This window comes from Spermophilus citellus (assembly GCF_964194105.1).
Source record: "Spermophilus citellus genome assembly, chromosome: 11".
In the NCBI taxonomy this organism is placed as follows: Eukaryota; Metazoa; Chordata; class Mammalia; order Rodentia; family Sciuridae; genus Spermophilus; species Spermophilus citellus.
Window position 1 is genome coordinate 99,204,234 of NC_138192.1, and position 16,587 is coordinate 99,220,820.

A 16,587-nucleotide genomic window follows, 5' to 3' on the forward strand; every position below is an offset into this window, starting at 1 on the left:
CTTGTCGCGACCCCCTTGCCCGCAAGGAAGACGCAACACCAGGAATCTTCTTTCAGCCGTTTATTTGGATCCTCGAACTTTCTTCTACTCCCCCCGGAAGCCCCTCCCAGCCTTAATAAAGTATCCCAAGGCCCAATGCAAAGCTGCCACGTGGAGCTTTCTCATAGGGTGTTAAAGAACCATGCGCCAACTCTCCCAAATAAGGAGTTGTTTGTCACAGACCATAACGAGGCCAGCGCCATCTTGTAATGGCGACCACAGTCCGCCGAAGCGGCTCACCACAGTTATTGATCATGTTAAGAAAGTTTTCTTCTTTTCCTAGCTGAGAATTTTTTTTAAATTGATGCTGTATTTTATCAAAGGTCTGGGGGAAGTCATAGTTATTGTATAACGTTTCTGTTTGACCTATTAATTTATTGAATTACATTGATGAATTGCCTAATGTCGATTCATTCTTACATTCCTGAAATAACCCTGACTTTTTGAAGAATTTGTTGTTCTTTTAATACATTGCTTTATTTACTTTTATTCACAACTGAGATATATCTGTAACTCGCTATTTTGGAACTTCACCACATGGTGGTCTATGTGTTTCTAAATGCTTTAGCATGCTTCATTTCCTTTTATCCTTGACATGAAACTATGAATTAGGCTAGGAGTTATTACGCTGTTTTTGGCAAAGAAAAATGAAACACAGAACTGTGCTTGGCACAATGTCACACAAATAGGTGGTGATGGTGACTAAAATTTATTAATCCCTAAACCAATGCTTTGGGAGAAGGAATTTAATTATTTTAGTAATTTCTATCAGTATGATACTATGGGCTTCAAGTTTTATTATCTCAAATAAAAATTTTCCCTACATAGCTTCCTAATAAAGAGGAATGGATTTTTTTTTCTCCCAATTTGACCATGGAGCCTTCACTGAGTATCAAATTGGGGGAAGGGAGAATTCACCCTAAAGGAGTTTCTGTGCTGAGAATATTCATTCCCTGAGATCTGCCATCTGTTCCTTGCACATGGACAGATGCTGATGTTCAGTTAATCAGAGGTAATGCAATCAGGATTAAAGAGTTAGATGGTTTTAAACCATTCCGGAAGTTATGAGTAAAACTTGAAACCTTTAATCAGATTCATCTTGATGTTCAAGTCAAGTTGACCATTTAATCCAAAGCTTTTATATCCCTAAGGCAACTAGCCCCAAACAACACATTCTGTTTTCATCATAAGAGAAAAAATATTAACAATGTGTTTGCACATAGCAGTTGGGTCAAGAGAATCGATATTCTACTTTATATATGTTCAGAGATCTGTTATAGAAAGCTCAGACATTGCTTTTAAGAAGTACAGAAGAAATATTGAACTGGGTAATTTAAAATACTTTAGCTTTAGAATCTGTAAAGACTTAATGAAAGTTCAAGAAAAGGTCTATTTTAAGGTACACGCCTATTTATTAAATAGTAGACTAGACTTCTCTAAGTCTAGAGAAAGATGGGTTCAGACTATATCATATTTCTTAAGTTTGAATAGAACCAGGCTTTAATAGCATTGGAATTGAATCTCCTTGTCCAAAGTCACACACATTTATAAAATAAAAGTAAAATTACTGTTTTAAAATATTCTGTAAGTATTCTTTTTCCCTAAAATGCAAATCTGCATGTGTCTATTGTGCTAACACTGCTGATTCTCTAAGAAATACCACTGGTAGTTTTATATTTTATATCTTTGATTGGAACACATATGGTCTGGAATCTTGTCTTTACCAAATGTTATACAGAGAACTACGATTTTCTGGAAGGAACTGTTCAAATTTTATGTCATTAATGAAAATTATATGCTCCTAAAGCAAGGCTGATTATATTTCTTATTTCTACTTAAGTTAGCAAATTCTTATCACATCTATTTCTGAAACTCAGCTCCAATAATACTCTATGACAAATAGTAGAATTCACATAGTTTGAAGCATATTGGGCATTTTCTTTTCAGTTTTAAATGTGTTTTATTCAAATGTCAATAACTCAAGAATATGTTTAAATTCCAGCGACTAAAATCAATGTAAATAGTATATTGGTGTCTCATATTTGAGGGTAAATATTACCATTAAAAATTGAAAAGTCTCAATGAAGGGGAAATTATTATGTGAATTAGCTATTTAGCATATAGAGGGAAATGGAATATTTTCTCAGAAACATTTTTAAAATGAACTCTATTTAATAATGTTTCATTCCTGTGATATTTTGATTTTAAAAAGTATTTTATTAAATATGTAATATTATTTAGAATGAAAAGTAAAATTATGCCTAGATTTTAAGGCCTACCTATCAATTTCTGATAAAGGCTCTAATTAAGCATTATGTTATATATTCATACCTATGAAATAATTTAAGTCTTACATTTAATCTCTATAATAATGCATCAAATGATATATATTAGCAATGTAGGTATTAAAATATACAGTTATATATTCATCATAATGGACTTTTTAAAAGAGACATGACATTCTGTTTTCTATAAAAAGTCACCTTCAATTAATCCTCATACCAGAAACAATAAAATCAGTGCTGGCTCAGGAATCATGTGTCCTGCTGTGCAGGGGTCTCCTGAGAAAGGACACAATCATATCTCAGTCTCCAAGCCCACTTGGTTCTTGGCACCTCTGCTAAGAGTGGCACAGGCTACCGATTAATTTTAAATGCAGTGTTTTTGAGCATGAGGAGGACATCTGTCTTGGAGGAACAGGACAGGTAGCAGCAAGTCACGCCTCAGAAGCCAATGAATAATTGTCAGATGAGCTTCTGATGTCTCCCACATTTTGTTCATATTGGTGCTGCTAAGGCACAGTACTAACAAAAGTATACATTGCATGTAGCAGTTGGATCTGTGAAAAAGGTCAAGTTGACTGGAAATGGGGTGTTAATGTCTCATAAATGTGTTCTGGGTAGTGGATTGTGAAGGATGCAAAAGGAGATTGGTAAGATCAGAGTGAGAATTAAGGTCTTTTCCATAAAAGCAGTAATACCATAAAAGAGTAACTATGCTTATGGACTTGAGAAGAAAGAAGAGTTGAGAATAGAATACCTACTGGTCAGTGAGGTTTCACAATAAACAATTGCAGGCTTTGTTTCCTAATGCTGTGGGGAAAATAGAAATGGCAGAAATCAATGAACAATGGAATAAATCGGGTGTCTGGAGACATTAGCTTCCAAAGCTCTCTCTACCTTGTTTCTTCTAGCCAGGTCCCCTCATGTCCATGAAATTAATTTTTCTTTTGAGAAAAGAAAAAAAATCATATAAGTGCAATGGACTTTGATTCTACCTGTAAGGGTTGATCTATATTGAAAACTCAGCAATTTTCATTATATTTTTAATAATCTTGTTTCTAATGTATCATAGAAATGAAGGAATATAGAAGAAGGGGGATAGTTCTCACCTTTACTCCTTGTTGTTGAATAAACATTAAAGTAGTTTGCAGATATTCAATAAATAGCATTTCACAAATATAAATGAGGATATAGTGTTCCCTAATTTGGAACTCAAGAAGATATTTTGGTATCCTTTACTATTTTTCTCACCATTTATTTGTGTTTGTTTCTTTCCATTTGTTAAAAAAATTTCAACCCCAAACAACAGTCTAAACTGTGACAAACATGGTCTAGAGGAGGATAAAATAATCTTATCTTAAAAATGGCATTGATAGGACTGCGGTTGTGGCTCAGTGCAGAGTGCTTGCCTTGCACATATAAGGCACTGGATCTGATCCTCAGCACCACATAAAAATAAATAGACAAAATAAAGATATTGTATTCATCTATAACTAAACATTTCTTAAAAATGGCAATGATAGAAGGTAGCTTGTAAGGCTGATTTTACTCTTCTAATTATGTTAGGGGGCATTAGAGAACTATTAGCCTATGAAAATCTAGTGCCATTCTGGTTAAAGCTATGCTTTCCAGCCAATCAGCAGTTGCCCTGTGAGCATGGGAACAGAATGGTAGTGGTGTGCCCCAACCCAAGGATGCCATCTCCAGGATCCCTGCAGCAAGCTCTGAAAAGTGCCTGCTCTGTTGGTAGCAAGGTCTTTCTAGTATATATGGGAATAGTCGGAGTCCCAGATAGAGCTGCCTAATTTAAGATCTTTTCCATGACATAAAATTACAGTGAAGTTCCATGTGGAAGTTACTTTCATTTTCTTGTTAAATGAAAAAGTGTTAAAAATTATTTTTCTTAAGATCATATTGTAAGTTTGGAACACTTCAGTACTTTATTTGATAGTTGTATGGTTTTGAGTATCTCAATAATAGCCTTCATGCTAAAGATCTCACTTAAGTACATGTAATTACTCTAGTACTTTTTAATATGCCTCCCCAGCTTTTTATGTTCCTTTGTGGTCTTAGTTCACAAATATCCTTAACATTATTTAAAGCTATTTTTGTTGTTTACTTAGACACATTCTCTATACAATTTCCTCTAATTATTAAATTTGATGATTTTGTCATTATTCAATTTAATAATTTCATCAGCTGTAAAAAGCCCTACATTAAAAGAGTGATGCAGGGCTGGGTGGTGGCTCAGTGGTAGAGCGCTTGCCTAGCACATGTGAGGTCAATCCTCAGCACCACATATAAACAAACAAAATAAAGGCATTCTGTTCATCTACAGCTACAAAAATTTTTTTTTAAAAAAGAGTGATCCAGAGGACACATTTATTCCTTGCAGCATTAGTGTTGGGATTTGTGATTTATTAAAGAACAAATCACTTGTGAGAAGCGTAGCACCTAGTAGAGGCACAGTGAATATTTGCACCGGTGAATATGGCATTTGAAATAACACAGGACATATGTGCTAAGAGTCAGCTTAAATAGGTAGATACCACACAGAAGAGCTAGAGATAATCACTTCTAGTCAGAGTGTCATTTCCTAATGATTGCAGTGAGATATAGCACCAGGGAAGCATCCCCCGTTTAACAAATCAGTGGTACTGGGAAACCACCCTGAAATGTTCTTTCTATACTCCATTCCCAGCTAGCTTGTATAACATCAATTATTATTATTTTTTTGTTTTCAAGACAGAATTATTTAAGAGAAGACATGCAACATTTAGAGGACTACCAGATACCTATATTTTAATTAGTATCCCCCCCATCACAGTATTTATTTTGGGATGATATTACATTCTTAAAGAAGGCTTTAGTGTATTCCATTAAGTCGCATTGCCTTTAGTTCTGTTGACTTACAGTACAAAGAATGAATGTGTTGTTTATAGATAACAAAATAGCTATTCATCTTCTTATCAGTTCAACTTAGGGAGTCATCAGGGAGAGTCCTGACCCACAGAATTGTGTCAGGCTTCAGCTACTTTTCATTGGTGGTATCAGGATGTCCACAGTGACATTGGATGGTTCTATGTTGTTAACCATAACTAAGTTGCATCACCTGTTTGTAACTCTGTATTAAGTAATTTGAGGTCAGCATAGAAAAATAACTTTGGAAATATCAATGTGGAATTAATGGTATGATTGTACTGTTGCAACCATCCTTATCTGAAACTTGAAGGCCATGGGCACAGTGATGATCCCATTTCCCCCCAGCTCCTTGATTTTTGTGTGAGGTGTTAGGCCTTGTGTGGGAGGATAGGTTTTCTTTACACTAATTGCCAAACTTGGGTGTGTATCTGGGCATAAGTACACTGGACAAGGAAAATGTATGTGTCAGGACTGAATTCTATTCTTCAATCACCAATCTGAGTCAGTAAAGCCACCATTTTTAAAAATAGTCCTCCCTGGATTATGACTCCCTTATTCTGTTTGTTGCTCCAGTCTCCTTTGGAGCCAATCTATCCCTTGCTCATTATACCACAGCCATTCTGGCCTTTGTTCCCACCACAGGACTTTGTGGCTGCTCTGCTTCTCTCTTGGAACCCTTTGCTCTCAGCTCTTCTCAAAGCCTGGAGCTTTGACTACTGGCTGGATATCTCCACCTAGATGGCCCAGAGTCATCTAAAATCTATCACAGCTGAAAGTAAACTTAGTTCCTCCTTCAGTGTCACCTCCTCTGATATTTCATATCTCAATTGGTGATATTTCTATCTCATGAGATTTGTCTCATGAAACTAAGATTTTTTTCTAATCAGAACTTGACAATTGGTGTTTTTGATTTCTGTTCTTTAAGATTTTCTAAATTTGCTCTGTTTTTAGCAAAGACTCATCTAAGAACTCCTTACTTAAAAAGAACGTGCCAAACAATAAAAAGAATGTGTGATGACATTACAGATGTTTAAACATGCTCATCAACTCAGAGGTAGGAAAACTTGAGCATGGTGTTTCTTTTACTCCTTTTAATATTTGCTTAATGTTTCAGTATACTTGAATGCGTGTGTGTATGAAAGAATGCAAAACATAAAATTTACCACGTTAACTGATTTTAAATGTACACTTGTATAGCATTAAGTGGATTCATATTTTTGTTACTTCAGTATACTTTTACCCTGAAATTATTATGAAATAAGTTATTATTTTCTTGAATGAGACTCAAAGTTGTGCTTGTGCTGAATGAACAGTTTCTCTGGGGCTTATCAGAGTGTTGTGAAGAAAAATGATTTTGTTTGTTGGGTTTTGTTAGGGGATTTGCAGCATGTCCAACATCATTAGTCTCAGATAGCAAATGTCAATGGGAATTTATAGAAGCAGGTTTATTAATTTAGCTTATGTAAATATTTTTTTCAATCTTGGTTTAATAATATGTTTAAACAGCTGAAAATCTTTATTGTTATTTAATAAGGAGTCTCATTTAATCATTATTGGTATTCTATTACTAATAGTGGATAAACAACCATGTTGTAGAAAATAATGAAAAAAAAATTAGAAGAGTATTTGGCCATTTTACCCTAAAAATTTAAAATGATTCCTAAGATTAAAAATCAGCCCTCATTGCATGAGAGTATGAATATACTAAAAAATGATAATATGATGAACTGGGTGTGTTTTTGCACACCTGTAATCCCAGTGGCTCAGGAGGCTGAGGCAGGAGGATCACAAGTTCAAAGCCAGCAAAAGTAAAGTGTTAAGCAACTCGGCAAGACCCTGTCTCTAAATAAAATACAAAATAGGGCTATGGATGTGGTTCAGTGGTCGAGAGCCCCTGCGTTAAATCCCCAGTACCCCAAAAAATAAAAAAATAAAAAATAAATAAAAAAATAATCACACACATATAAATATAGAATGATTATACTAGAAATAGTGCTGATATAGGAATCAATGTCTGGTCTTATTTTAACAAATGAGTAAAACATTTGTCTCTTGCTTTAGTGTTTTAGTTAGCATTTTCACTCCTATAACTAAAAGACCTGATAAGAATAATTAAAGGAGGAAAAGTTAATTTGGGGGTCTCACAGTTTCAGAGGTTTTCCATAGACAGCTGGCTCCATTCCTCCAGACTCAAGCTAAGGCAGAATATCATGGCAGAAGAGTGTGATGAAGTGGCTCACATGATAATTAGGAAACAAAGATTCCATTCTCTGGATACAAAATATATACCCCAAAGACAAGCCCCCAAGGACCCACCCCCAATAGCCCCACCCTATCTGCCTTCAGTTTCTATTAATTCACTGATTGGGTTAAGGCTCTCAGAACCCAATCACTTCTCCTCTTAACCTTCTTGCATTGTCTCACACATGAGATTTTGGAGGACACCTCATATCCAAACCATAACAAATAGTTTATGAGACTCTTCTTGATTCTAATGATTAAGTTCTTTTAAATATTAATTTAATTTAATAGACCCAAAGTGTGAAATATTATCTGAAGATGTTCAGTAATAATATAAAATCAGTGTGTTAAATTTGTTTTTTTTTAACTTGTTTAAACATTATCCCTTGGTGGGAAATGATAGTTTGAAAACTTAAACACAGACTGATAAGAATAGAAAGGATTGAGTTTGCTATCTGACTAATTCTTGTACTCCACTAGGATATGAGGCCAAACATGAACTGAGGGCACAAAGGCATCTGAATGTGCTATTCATCCTAATATGAAGTGTTTTTCTTGTGCACTGCTCTAGGGGAAATTCCAGGGAAGGAGTGAGGGCAGGGGATGGGCTACTCAGTCTATCACTTTCATTCAGAGTGAGGAAAGTTAGTTTGAAAAAAATTGAAAAATTTCTTACTTTATAAAAAATCACCAAGATGGATGTCATGACCATTGGAATCAATTCAAACATCTAATTAGCTAGAAACTTAGAGAGCACACCTGAACTGATAATAAACCTAGTCTCTCTTGGAACATGTACAAAGTATCCCTCTACCCAATATGTAGTACTTGCAATGGATCTACTCTCATTTATTTTTTTGTATTTATTAACAAGGAAGATCTATAACCAACTGTCGCAAGGGGGCAAAATTGTGATGTATGCAGTCGAGGGGGAGAAATAAAGAATGCCCATGTGCTTCTGTCCCTTTCAATGCTTTATTCACTCAAATTACTCAATACAATTTCAGTCTATAGGTTCTTAATCAAGAAAACAACCATCCTTAATGCTAAGCACTGCAATAGACATAATCAATTCACAGCAAACAATTCTAGATTAATTCTAAGCACTGCAAACACACTTAATCATGACAGGCTAATGGCAGACACTCCCTCTGTATGCTAAGTTCAAATGTCAGATCAAAAGTCTTAAGCCTTAGTATTTAAGTCCAGCAGATGCATATTCACTCAGACCGTGGAAATCAGGTCTGGAACCAAGGCAGGTCTTTCCTGGTGTGGAGTGGACGACCGGTTGAGGAGAGGGTTGTAGGGAGAAGTTGTGGCTCTCACCAAGGTCCAGACGAGGCCATAGAGTTTGAGAGCCTTGAGGATCATGCTGAGGATCAGGAAAAACTATGACAAGTGATGGGATGTCAGTCCAGTTCCTCATCAGGCTTGAGTGCATCTTTGTTTTGGTTGGTTGAATCCCTGTTTATTAGCTCTACTATTTATACTAAATGTTGACCCCCCTTTCAGTCCTTATCAGCTACCACTGGATTTCTCCATGACATCATTTAACCTGCGGTCAGAAACACCTGATCTGGTGGTCTCCACCCTGATCTTCTCGCCTTTTCCTCTTACCAGGCGAGGACAGCCTGCCAGAGGCTTCACTCTGTTTATCAGGGTGAGAGGAAGTAACTTGTCTGAGGCTATACTGGAGGGTTCTGTTAGGTGTGCCTAATGAGACTGGAGTTTTCAAACTGGAGTTTTTAAAATGGAGTTGCTTAGGCTCTGGCCTAAGGTCATCCTGACACCAATACTTTATTTTTTCAGTCTCTTTACCTTAACAGTCCCTTCCATACCACAAATCTGCCACAAGCTTCTTGAGGGGCATACAGGTGTAGGGTGCAGGTGTTCTGGCAAGGAGGACGTGGTTGTGAAGAAGGAGGTTTGGGGTCTTCCATCTTTCTGTCCACTGAAACACCATTTCCATCTCTCTCTTCCTAACCTGTCAAAGCCAGGGTATAGCATAACTATCAAGAGAATAGATGTATGATTGCTTTGAATCCCAAACTAGAGAAATATCAGAGTTCTGAACCATTTCCAGCATATTTTAATATACTCTTGGCTCCAGTCATCAGCAGACTAGCTAATTACTTGTTCACACATGCTTTGGCCAGTTTTTAACTCATTTGGTGGCTTGTAATAACTTTGGATTTTGTCCTTTGTGAGATGATAACTTAAGAATTGCATCTTTTCCACAGATTCCAATTTTAAGGCATTTGGGGATAAGTTTTATATCATGTAGGAATTGTAGGTCAAGGCAAGCAATAAGCAATAAGCTTCATGTGGCAGGTAGATTCTTTCACACTTGATAGAAAACATTTATCTTTTGAAGGCTTATTAGGAGGGTAAGTGTTGATTTAAGGAGATATCATCACAAAGAAGAGAGGCTTATAAGAGAAATCTATTTCGACAGCAGAAGTTTTGTTCTCATAAGTAAGCAGTGCCTGAGTCAAGAGCAGAGTGTCAGACAGTGGAGAAGGCTAGTGCAATGGGGTGCTAGGAACAGAGGAGCCATATGTGCATTTAGGGAAGCACTAGCAACCCATTGTTGGTTTTTTAGGAACTATTGGAGGCTTTATGACTCTGCTGACAATAATTCTATTTGGAACACGATCTTCTTACATAAAAATATTTTAAAAATTCTTTCTCATTAGCATAAATGGCAAGTCAAGTGGTTAGTTTTAAAAGCTGTGTCACAGTCAAATTTACCATCGCAATTCACAGTTTCCTTCTTTGTTTTACTTGGTAGATTAATCCCATCTCAGCAGTGCCATTAGGTGTCTGCTATGATGGTGTGGAAAAATACATACAGCATCTGATATTTCTGTGTGTGTAGGTCATGACAGATTTAATGTGTCCTAACAGAGCATGCATGCATAAGCAGCTGAAGATTTATAGTTGTTTTTTAACTTAAGGATGAGGAAATTGACTACTGTGGGATAATTAAAAATAGCAAATCTATGGAAAAACAAGAGCTAAGTTGTCAAATGCTGGGGCACCAAGAGGCAATATTCTGTAATCTAAATTGGGTAATTTATATCTTTGTCACTTGAAGATCTGATACATAGTTTAGTTCATAAATCATCCCACCAACATCCCATAACTAAAACAAATTGTGTTTCCTTTTCACAAGCAGGGTTTTAACCAATTGAATATTAAATCACCCTGCCTTTCTTGAATCACAGGATAGGCAGGATTAAGGGCAATACCAATGAAATAATGCCCCAGAGAAGAGATTCTATCCATTTTAAAAGAATGCTAGTGAAGGAGATGGTCCAGACCACTTTGGTTATACTTGGTTATACTTTTTGGTGTTGGAAACAGGTAATATCATGTGGCTGTTCTAAAAATATTTTCAATTGATTGCTGAAGAACAGTCAGAAGTCGAGAATGAATTAACTTCTTGCTAACTCCCAATATCCTAGCCAGTGTCTGCTGATGGTGCTATAGTGGCAGGTATATGAAGACCTACTTTGCTCCCTTCCAAAAGAATAAATCTTATAAGCACATAAGAGTTTACAGAGAATCATCATGAGTATTTTCTCTTTTGAGTTGCCCAATAACACTGTATTATATGTAAGGATTACTAATTTCCATTTGAAAAGCAGAAATTACATTCAGAGACTTACTCAAGGGTTAGATATCTAGTGAGTGGAACAATCAACACTTGAGACAAGTTACTTTTGCCTTAAGAACAGACAATGCCCTTCAGACTCTTCACTGCCTCTCTGGTGTGCTTGTACAATTGGGTACTGTAAACGTGAATTAAGGTGCTTTATGGGAAATTTGTTACTAGGAGAACAATTTGAATCAATAATGTATTTGGGAATATTGTTCAATTGAGTGTATAGTCTAAACAGAGGACATGAAAATAAGAATTCAATTTTAAATGGTATTGGTTAGATGGTCAATGTAAATGAATTGTCAGTGACAGAAGACTAAGATGAAATCTATCATCCTGTACTTAGGAATATTCAGAAGACTGGATCTATATATTAGGAAGGGCAATAGACAAGGAAGCCTAAATACTCTCAAGAAGGAAACAGCCACGAGACATATTTTACCTACTTAAGATGTACTAGTCTAATGGGTGAAGTTTGATGTCCTGTTGGTAGAGGTTCTTAAGAAATCTGCTCAAATAAATAACAGTGATTTGTACTTATTACTTGATTTTGATTCAAAGGACACACCGATATTTGAAAAAGTAGTTTCTTTTAGAGCCTAATAACATCAATTCTCTTTGCAATTTCTCTTTTCTGAAATAGTAAAAAGGTAAATTTTAGGCTGGCTTCTGTTCAAGCAATCACCCTGCCTGAGTGGAGTTTGAGGAGTCTGTAGAATGGCAATGAATTTGTCTGTTTTCTAAAGGAGAGTGATTGATTCTTCTAAAATTGTTTTACAGGATCCTTCAAACCAAAAATGTGGAGGAAGAAAGAAAACAGTATCCTTCAGCAGCATGCCATCGGAAAAGAAGATCAGCAGTGCACATGACTGCATCAGCTTCATGCAAGCCGGCTGTGAACTGAAGAAAGTCCGGCCCAACTCCCGCATCTATAACCGCTTCTTTACTCTGGACACAGACCTCCAAGCTCTTCGCTGGGAACCATCCAAGAAGGACCTTGAGAAAGCTAAGCTTGATATTTCTGCCATAAAAGAGATCAGACTGGGCAAGAACACAGAAACGTTTAGGAACAATGGCCTCGCTGACCAGATTTGCGAGGACTGTGCTTTTTCTATACTCCATGGGGAGAACTATGAGTCTCTGGACTTAGTTGCCAATTCAGCAGATGTAGCAAACATCTGGGTGTCTGGGTTACGATACCTGGTTTCTCGTAGTAAGCAACCCCTTGATTTTATGGAGGGCAACCAGAACACCCCAAGGTTCATGTGGTTGAAAACGGTGTTTGAAGCGGCAGATGTTGATGGGAATGGGATTATGTTGGAAGACACCTCTGTAGAGTTAATAAAACAGCTCAACCCTACCCTGAAGGAATCCAAGATCAGGTTAAAGTTTAAAGAAATCCAGAAAAGCAAAGAAAAACTAACCACCCGAGTGACAGAAGAGGAATTTTGTGAAGCTTTTTGTGAACTTTGCACCAGGCCAGAAGTATATTTCTTACTTGTACAGATATCTAAAAACAAAGAATATTTGGATGCCAATGACCTAATGCTTTTTTTAGAAGCTGAGCAAGGAGTCGCCCATATCACTGAGGATATGTGCTTAGACATCATTAAGAGATATGAACTTTCTGAAGAGGGACGTCAAAAAGGGTTTCTTGCAATTGATGGCTTTACCCAGTATTTATTGTCACCAGAGTGTGACATTTTCGATCCTGAGCAAAAGAAGGTTGCCCAAGATATGACCCAACCCTTATCTCACTACTATATCAATGCCTCTCATAACACCTATCTCATAGAAGACCAGTTCAGGGGACCAGCTGATGTCAATGGATATGTTAGAGCTTTGAAAATGGGCTGTCGAAGTGTTGAACTGGATGTAAGTGATGGTTCAGACAATGAACCAATCCTGTGTAATCGAAACAACATGACATCACACGTCTCCTTTCGAAGTGTCATAGAGGTGATAAATAAATTTGCCTTTATTGCTTCTGAGTACCCTCTCATTCTTTGCTTGGGGAATCACTGCTCCCTACCACAGCAGAAGGTAATGGTTGAACAGATGAAAAAAGTCTTTGGTGATAAACTCTATACTGAAGCACCTTTGCCATCAGAATCCTACCTCCCATCACCAGAAAAACTAAAAAGAATGATCATTGTGAAAGGAAAGAAATTGCCTTCTGATTCCGATGTGTTAGAAGGAGAAGTAACAGATGAAGATGAAGAAGCTGAAATGTCTCGAAGGATGTCAGTAGATTATAATGGTGAGCAGAAACAAATTTGGCTCTGTAAGGAGCTCTCTGATTTGGTATCTATTTGTAAATCTGTTCAGTACAGGGATTTTGAAGTGTCTATGAAAAGCCAAAACTATTGGGAAATTTGCTCATTTAGTGAGACAGAGGCCAGCCGAATTGCAAATGAATATCCAGAGGATTTTGTAAATTATAACAAGAAGTTCTTATCAAGAATATATCCAAGTGCCATGAGGATCGATTCCAGTAACTTGAATCCACAGGACTTTTGGAATTGTGGCTGTCAGATTGTAGCAATGAATTTTCAGACTCCAGGTCCAATGATGGATCTTCACACAGGCTGGTTTCTTCAAAATGGAGGATGTGGTTATGTTCTAAGGCCATCAGTCATGCGAGATGAAATATCTTACTTCAGTGCAAATACAAAGGGCATTGTACCTGGGGTGTCTCCTCTGGCTCTTCACATCAAGATCATCAGCGGTCAGAATTTCCCAAAGCCCAAGGGAGCTTGTGCCAAAGGGGATGTCATAGATCCCTATGTTTGTATAGAGATCCATGGAATTCCTGCAGACTGCTCTGAACAAAGAACTAAAACTGTACAGCAAAACAGTGATAACCCTATTTTCGATGAAACGTTTGAGTTTCAAGTGAACCTTCCTGAGCTAGCCATGATCCGTTTTGTTGTCCTTGATGATGACTACATTGGGGATGAGTTTATAGGACAATATACAATACCCTTTGAATGTTTGCAGCCTGGATATCGGCATGTTCCCTTGCGCTCCTTTGTGGGTGACATCATGGAGCACGTCACCCTTTTTGTCCACATAGCAATAACTAATCGAAGTGGAGGAGGAAAGGCACAGAAGCGCAGCCTTTCAGTGAGAATGGGGAAGAAAGTTCGAGAATATACTATGCTCAGGAATATCGGTCTTAAAACCATAGATGACATCTTCAAAATTGCAGTGCATCCCTTACGAGAAGCCATAGATATGAGAGAAAATATGCAGGTAGGAGAAAAATCCCAAATTCTCTTGTTCTTCCCTACTCATCCCTACTATTTTCTTACCAGTGAACATTGTGCTTTATTAATGACATGATTTGCAAAAAATAAATAAATAAATAAAATGATCACAAATGTTGTATAAGCCTGTGTACCACTAAACTATAAATATGATAAAGCAAATGTACCCTTTGTTTCTAATTATAAGTGCTCTGGTATGTCTGACTTGACCTAAGTCAGTTAATGCAGTATCAATATAGCAAATGCTGTATATATATTAAATATCTTTAGTATATAATAGAATTGATATGTGGGAGTATATACAGGAAACTAGGTGAAAAATTAGAATATAATTTTAATATATTAAATATTATATATACAAACCCATAGCAATTATAAGTATATATGTAATATATTAAATATTATATATACAAACCCATAGCAATTATAAGTATATATGTAAAATATTTACAGATATGAGTATGGAAGAGAACTTGAAATCATATAAAACAAATGAAATGCCTATTAGATTTATTGTTTCAGATGTTTAAATGTATAACAACAATAATGAATTATTTTCCACAAGAAAAAACAAACACATAACAATTCTATTATATACTAAAGATATTTAGCACTTAAACCTGTTGAAGATGGTATTAACCTTCTCTTAGAAATGTGGCTTAATTTGAAGAACATAGATTCTGGGTTAAATCTATCCCTGTGATCTTAAGAAAATTATTTCAAGTCTCCGATCATCAGTTTTCTCTGTATAAGGTAAGAAAATTAGTTATGCTTATACACCATGGTTATTTGGAGAATTAAATGAGAGTGTATAGAAATTGTCCAGCTTTAATATGAAGAAATTCAATGGATGGGTTTCCTTCTGTTCACTAATGCACATAATAAGAGAGAGTTGTGAATTTTTTTCATACTATTTAATATATTTATTCTAGGATAGTGTTAATTGAGAAGCAATCAAACAACAAATACTTATAAATTACTTGCATTGTGCATAGTGAATATCATTTAATTCACTTTATTCCTTTAGCTAACATTTTGATTATAATTCTCACAAAAAATCCTTACTTCCAAGATAGCAAATAAATAAGAGGTTAAGTGATTTCGCAAATAGCACAGTTAATAATTAGCAACGTTAGACTTTAAATCTTAATACCAAAACCCATTACAATTCACATGATGTAGAACTACAAACCCATGACTCAGTGAAAACTTTATTTTTATATTACTTCACTGAGACATTCTGGGATAGGCTCAAAATAGATTTTAAATAGCCAAAGTGGTGGAAAATAATATTGTACATAAATCACATGTAAATAGTCAGATTGTGAGTATCTGACTAGAGATGGGTTGCCTTAGCCATTCTTTAAAAAATAGGCTCAAAATATCAGCATCTTCTACATAACATTTTCAGACATAACTTTAATGTTATTGTAAATACTTGTATTAGATTAGTTATGAGTAATTTCTATATATAACCTTAAATATTAGAAGTAGATTTTATTTCTATATACTTATTAAAATATATCTTTATATAGTATATATTTAGACAATATATTAAAAAGAGTTGGTTATAAGTTTTTTCCAATTAGTGTTGATAATTTATATATCTTAACATAAAGTGTTTTGGATTAAGGGTTACCTGGAGCCTAATTGATAGAAAAAATGAATACCATCATTTGTCACTAAATTCCTGAGACAGTTAATAGGTTAGATAAATGTAACTATTAATAAATGTAAAATAGTCATAATTTCTATTTCAAAATTGTTTTAAAAGACTGAAACATGGACAAATGTATCTGTACATGAAATGCATTTTCTCTGTGTGTGTATGTGTGTGTTCATGCATGTGTGTGCCATTCTGATGAGATGACAAAGGAATGCCATTGACAGTCCAGGGGAGGCTGTTGACCAATAACAGCTGCTACCTTGAGGGGAAAAGCCCAAAGAAGATACCATCCAGTATTCACTGACATGTTCTCCTTATAATCAAAATACAAATCAAATAAGATATTCATAACTATCTGGTGCTAGTTTGTGTGACCAGTCTAGTACTCATTTTGAAAAGCACTGTGCAACCTTGTCACAATCTCTTTTGCTTTTGTCACATATTTGTAGCAGATAATAAAAACTGAGAAAGATGAGGAGTATATAATGTGAATTAGCTCTGTTA

General features: G+C 35.8%; 1 protein-coding gene across 4 annotated transcripts in view; it reads left to right on the top strand.

The window, feature by feature from the left end:
* Positions 1 to 16,587, top strand: part of PLCL1 (phospholipase C like 1 (inactive)) — a 371,310-nt gene that overhangs the window by 295,419 nt on the left and 59,304 nt on the right. For 3 of the 4 annotated variants that reach the window (XM_081261526.1, XM_081261525.1, XM_081261523.1), the window contains one exon: positions 11,929 to 14,403. In XM_081261526.1, the coding sequence (XP_081117652.1) occupies positions 11,983 to 14,403 (2,421 nt within the window). In that variant the 5' untranslated portion in view covers positions 11,929 to 11,982. Of the gene's footprint in view, positions 1 to 6,194; positions 6,298 to 11,928; positions 14,404 to 16,587 lie in introns of all 4 variants that reach the window. The other variant, XM_081261524.1, reaches the window with a different exon arrangement.